Source organism: Salvelinus alpinus, chromosome 11 (genome assembly GCF_045679555.1).
Source record: "Salvelinus alpinus chromosome 11, SLU_Salpinus.1, whole genome shotgun sequence".
Lineage (NCBI taxonomy): Eukaryota > Metazoa > Chordata > Actinopteri > Salmoniformes > Salmonidae > Salvelinus > Salvelinus alpinus.
The window spans coordinates 60414977-60420776 of NC_092096.1; the positions used below are offsets into that span (position 1 = coordinate 60414977).

Here is a 5800-nt window from a genome sequence, read left to right on the forward strand (position 1 = left end):
GCATAATGAAATACACGTGTGCATGGTGCATCTAAAAAGAATCAGGTTCTGATAAAGCAACTATTGAAAAGCCAAACGGTCATATATTGAATTCTGGCACGAACACAATAACGTGTTTTAAAGCACTTACTTGAACATAACATAACATTCTTCTGCTATAGAACGTCTCTTTTTATTTGAAGATCATTTAAACAAATACATATTAGGGTTTCTCATACAGTGCAAAATAGTTTGATAAAGATAACATCCGTTATTTATAAATATCCATATAAACATTTCCAGCAATCACCTGGCAGAATAAAGTATTACAATATACACAATAGTACAAATCCATTTCAGTCAAAATTATCTTAATACCTGCAGTACATTCAGTTACAACACGCTATCATAGTAAACATGATGGCATTTGCCTTTGGCTGTTATAACTAGTAGCTCTGAGAGAAATACAAAGTGCATCAATATCCAGTGATTGATGTGAAATTGTGAGCAACTGCAGTAGAAGTCTAAAACACAGTCCATAGGCTACATAACATGGCTATCTAGTTGGCAGCATTTGCCACAGCAAGTACCATTCATTGAAAAGTTCACATTTTAACTTCAAGAAATTAATTGATGCCCCTTGAAATTGCACCAGTGCCCGAATGGCTACTGGTCAGCCACTAGCTAAGCTTTCCCGTCTTCCACTCTGTACCGTTGACAGTACATAACCTCGGACACCCAGAAAGAACATCTTGCGAAATTTGTCAGATCCTCCATTAAGTTCTGGGGGAGATGTGTTATAAAATATATTAATGAGACCAGCAAAGTCTCCACCCCTCTATATGAAAACTCTCAGCCAGTTACGGGCAAGTCTGTGGCCCAAAATGTCCCCTTCCGAAATTCGAACGATGCGAGCACCTGCAAAATCGTGATTTGTCCAAGTGGTCAGTGATGAAAAATCAGTGTACCGGAACAAAGTTCCTCGTTAGTCATGGCATCCCACAGTCTGTCAACAGCTTCTACTACCATTTATGTTACGTGCATCTGTCCACGAGAGATTAATAACCTTAATAGCACGTTCCTATATTCTATATGGGTGTCAAAAGGTCTGTAAATGTGGCTATGACATCTCCTTTATAAAGAGGTTATTATGTTATAAGAGCCCACTAGCATTCAGACTCTAGTGGAGTGATCCCTCCCTTTATGAATCGACCGAACCCCTGGCTGATTCAATAACATTGATTCATTTGATTCTGGCTCTGGGCGTGTGTGTGTGTGTGTGTGTGTGTGTGTGTGTGTGTGTGTGTGTGTGTGTGTGTGTGTGTGTGTGTGTGTGTGTGTGTGTGTGTGTGTGTGTGTGTGTGTGTGTGTGTGTGTGTGTGTGTGTGTGTGTGTGTGTGTGTGTGTGTCTCTGCCAGTGAATCATGGATCATCAGACTCCCTTGTTTACCAATATCGTCTGGAGCAAACGTCCCTGAACGCGATCATTCTCTGTGCAGTCTATCCGTCTTGCCCTCTCTTCCTCCGTCTACCCCGCCTGTTTTCCTGCTGTCTCCTTCTATCCACCTCTTCCCCTCCCACAACCTCCCTCCCTCTCTCTCTCGCTCTCTCCTATTTCCTACAATCCCCTTTGCTCTCATCTCTCTCTCTTGCGCTCTTCCTTCTCTCTCTCACCTCCCTCCCTCTTTCCATGAGGAAATCTTTATTTTGGGTCTGTCTGTCTGTGGTATATTTGTTATGTCCATAATGGTGACATTAACTGATCCTCTGGAGAGAGTAGTCGTTCTCCGTGTCCAGAGAGCTGTTGTGGCCAGATGAGGGGTACAGGTCACGGCGCAGCAACCGGTTGACGACGGTAACCAGGACCTTCTTGTACTGTAGACGCAGGAGGGAGTAGGCAAAGGGGTCAGACGCCGCTTTGCTGTATGTCAGGCACTTACTGACAATTCCCCAGTGGCGGTTGATGCCCACAAAGGGAAGCAGCTCGGTCAACCTGAGGAGAAGGCAGAGGTCAAGTTAGAGTTCGCAAATAGCCTTTTAGAAAGGGCAAAAGTTATCCAATATTCAAAGCATGGTATTTATCTTGCAGGCAGTTGTTCTGTTTGCTTTTGAGAGTGTTTGGTGATAATTCAGTTGGTATTCTATTAAATGCCATGAGGCTCTAAGGTTACAAGGTAGATTAGAATACATTTGGATTTACGGATGGGCCAGAAAAACAGCTTTGGCAACAAGCCTTATACGTTAGGAAATAATAATGTATGAACATATTTCTTCAAAATAAATATGTATAAACTAAACATTGCTACAATATTCTTGCCCATAGGTATATGCAGGAATGCCAATGAAGCAGTTGAGTGAAAGCTGCTTATTTCCAGGATTTATCCTTTATTTTCCCTTCTTCAGGTCATTCTGACTATTTCCAGAGGGTGTACAGAGGGTGAAAGGTCATGCCAATTACTCTTATATTTGTTCTCCATCATTTGTTTTGTTATTCCACCCCCAACCCCCTCTAGACCCCACCTTTCAGCCCCACACCCACACACTATCTACACCAGGGATGGGCAACTGGCGGCCCCCCCTTTTGAAAGCCCTCCGATCAATTTCCCAAACTCAGAATAGTAGAATACATGAGGTGCAATTTCTAAATTTGGTTGTGCATCAGCAGTTTTACTCTTGTTATGTCAGTCACTGACAGTCAGTCAATTAGCCCATGTCAGCTAACATTTGTTTGATTGCTAAGTTAGTTTAGTGGCCAGCTATCTAAACGTGTTATCAAATTACTGGCCGAGGTCCCCCATTTGATTTTGTTAGTCATTCTCATTAAAACTGCAAACATTTATTTCCACCCCATAGCAAAATGTGTAGAATTGCAGGAAATTAGCTGTAAAACAGCTAATTTTCCTCTCCCCTCAAGGCAAAATGTGCAGAATTGCAGCAAACTTGCTTTAAAATAGCAAAATTTTCTCTACAGCCCATGGCAAAATGTGTAGAATTGCACAAAATGAACTCTAAACTAAACTAAATTATCTCCATTATCAAGAGGGGTGCCACTAAACTGTTTTGCTTGCAATATGTGTGTGTGTGGGGGGGGGGGGGGGGGGCTGCTGATTTGAATCCCCAAGCTGACTAGGAGAAATCTGTCAATGTGCCCTTGAGCTAGGCACTTAACCCTAATTGCTCCTGTAAGTCGCTCTGCATAAGAGAGTCTGCTAAATAACTGAAATGTCAAATGTAAACTACAATACTATATTCCCTCTAGGCCAAGCTTTTCCAAACTCGGTTTTTGCTCCATGACAACACAGCTGATTCAAATAATCAAAGCTTGATGACGAATTGGTTATTTAAATCAGCTGCTCTAGGTCATGCTGTGTGTTGGTGGAAATGAATGCCTCTGTGTGCTAACTGTCATCTCATGGTGGTCCCGTGAAATGACATGACGACAGATAATTGATGGTTTAATGAAGGATGTATCAGATGCAGATGGAGATCATGAACGCGCAACAACAAAAACTCATTGGGTGAAATTGAATTAAAGCTTTATTTGTGCATTGCTCAACCTTACATGAGACCTGCCTCACCTTTCAACTGAATTTTGTTGATCATTTTTCTGTTATTTTGCTGGGTGGCAAAGTTATTAAACAGAGTAAACCCTTCGATGATAGCCTATATCTTTACTGTTCATAAACCCAGTTTTATTATCAAAGTGTGTTCACCTGGGGATGTGTTAATCTCATAACCTCTATAATAACCCATTTAATAATGTGTTTAAGGTAGGTGCATGAAACTCCTGTTTTTTCAGCTGCCTGTATCCCAGTTGACTGGAAACCCACTTACCTCGTAATAACATAGGGAGCAAAACAGATGATGAATGACCCAATGAAAATGCTGATTTTCTTGGTGGCTCTCTGTTTCCTTCTCTTTTGTTCTACCAGACACCTTTGTTTCACACTGAAAATAGGAATTAACTGATATTAGTCCAGCAGAATAAATGACAAAACATTCTACATTTATTTATTTTTTAAATGAACACCTACAGTAAGCATGTTTCCCCAGGTTTGAATCTATAACCTATAGCCTACTGTAAAACTAACATTGCCCATTGTAACGGCTATGGATCGCACACCTTAAGTAAAGGAGCATACGTACGATGGGTGAATATCCACCAGCAAGAACAGCGTCTGCATGGTTATAACGTCAATCCTCTTGCAGTGAAAGCGTGCAACTTTTAGCACCTTCAGATAGGTGAAGCACAGGATCAGCAGGGAGAGCAGGAAACTACTGGCGTGGAAAACGACGGTGAAAATTGTAAACTTGATCCTGTCGCTCTCCTCGCTCAAATGCAACGTGCACGAGGCGTAAATGTGGCTATAGTCAACCCAGGAGAACAGGAGGGCGATGAGGGAAAACGTGAGGGAGTGGAGCCACGAGTAGCACATCATGATCACTGCGTCCTTGTAGCGCATTTTACTGGAGTAACTCAAGGGGAACACCACTGCTATCCACCGGTCTATACTGAGTGCTGCCATACTCAACATGGTGTTCGCAGTCAAAAAGGTCTCCAGAAAGCTCACTGTATGGCAAAGGCAATCCCCAAAAGGCTGGTGGTTTCTGACAATCCCCACCAATGTCGATGGCATGTTTAAAAGGGTGATAAGTATGTTGCAAAAAGACAGGTTCATGATGAATATACCCGGTACCTGTCGGCGGATCTCGGTGCTCTGGACAAAACATAGCAGCACCAGCAAGTTCGACAACAACGAGACAATTGCGACCACAACAATGAACAACGTGAAGATAATTTCCGCAAAGTCCATGTCTCACTTGAAAAAGTCCACTTGCGTTTTGCATGCACCTGTAGATAATATACACTTAATATCCACCATGATTCCACCGTCGTTTATCTCCAAGGTCCTCATTCTAGAATTTAACTCCAAGTTTCGCCGTCTCCAAGTTGGTGGAGCGCTGTCCAGAGTGCTGAAGTGAGGAGACCGCGCGCGCCCCTCGAGCGCCAGACCATTTCGTTTCTTTAACGGAATGGAGTTGTCTACTCCCACACCACACAAGTATTTGTAACAGAATTTGATGGCATGTGTAAATGAGCGTTTGGGTAACACATGGGCAAATGTTTCGTATCTCCGCTCCCTTCTACGACTACCTCAGCATGAAAACAGTGGGACTGCGACGCACGCCACTGCCTTTGTGCGCAGAACATGCGTACTAAACAAGATGACTGTTTGGAGCCTGCCCTGTTTAGTGCAAATTCGTTTGAATGTTAATATTACAATTAGCTATCACGTGAGGAAAAATAGGACGTCATCCATGGAGTTTTACAACATTGGGAAGTTATTTTGGTTCCTCCATTGATTCATTCGTTATTTTAGTCATTTGCTAGTGTGTTTGTGAGATCATACACATCAGAACACAGATATAATGATTATGTTTAATTCACAGAAACAACTTCCCTTCATCCGTATCTGTTGATGACACTTTCCCAAGTCGATAGTGGCGAAGCGACACATGACGCAATGATAGGCCTACATGAGGGATATCCAATAATTTGGTGCGTCTCCCGTGGCCAAAGGGCACCCTGTGCACATTGGAGGGGCGCGTAAGGTAACAGGCTAATATATGTTTCACCTCCATGGATTATTCATTAACCCTGAACAATTGTTGTAAGGGTGTTACAACTGAAATATGTCTCACGTGTTTAGTAGTAAAAAAAAATGCATATCACCAATAATGGCCTATTAGGAATTAATGGTTGGAAGAGAAGGCACATGACTTCATTGCTTAAAACCATGCAGCCACAATAGTTAGATTC

General features: G+C 42.4%; 1 protein-coding gene across 1 annotated transcript; it reads right to left on the bottom strand.

The window, feature by feature from the left end:
- Positions 1 to 1334: 1334 nt before the first annotated feature.
- On the bottom strand, positions 1335 to 4904 carry LOC139534584 (G-protein coupled receptor 26-like). Its single transcript, XM_071333824.1, has 3 exons — positions 4126 to 4904; positions 3814 to 3927; positions 1335 to 1972 (listed from the first exon to the last, which is right to left on the bottom strand). Exons 1-3 carry the CDS (start codon positions 4791 to 4793, stop codon positions 1735 to 1737), a joined length of 1020 nt encoding a protein of 339 aa, XP_071189925.1. The 5' UTR covers positions 4794 to 4904; the 3' UTR covers positions 1335 to 1734.
- Between the last annotated feature and the right edge of the window lie 896 nt (positions 4905 to 5800).

Coding starts and splice junctions, on each gene's coding strand:
- LOC139534584 (XM_071333824.1), bottom strand. CDS start 4,793: ATGGACTTTGCGGAAATTATCTTCACGTTGTTCATTGTTGTGGTCGCA. Junction 3,928..4,125: donor CTGGTGGATATTCACCCATC/GTACGTATGCTC, acceptor TCCTATTTTCAG/TGTGAAACAAAGGTGTCTGG. Junction 1,973..3,813: donor GCTCCCTATGTTATTACGAG/GTAAGTGGGTTT, acceptor CCTTCTCCTCAG/GTTGACCGAGCTGCTTCCCT.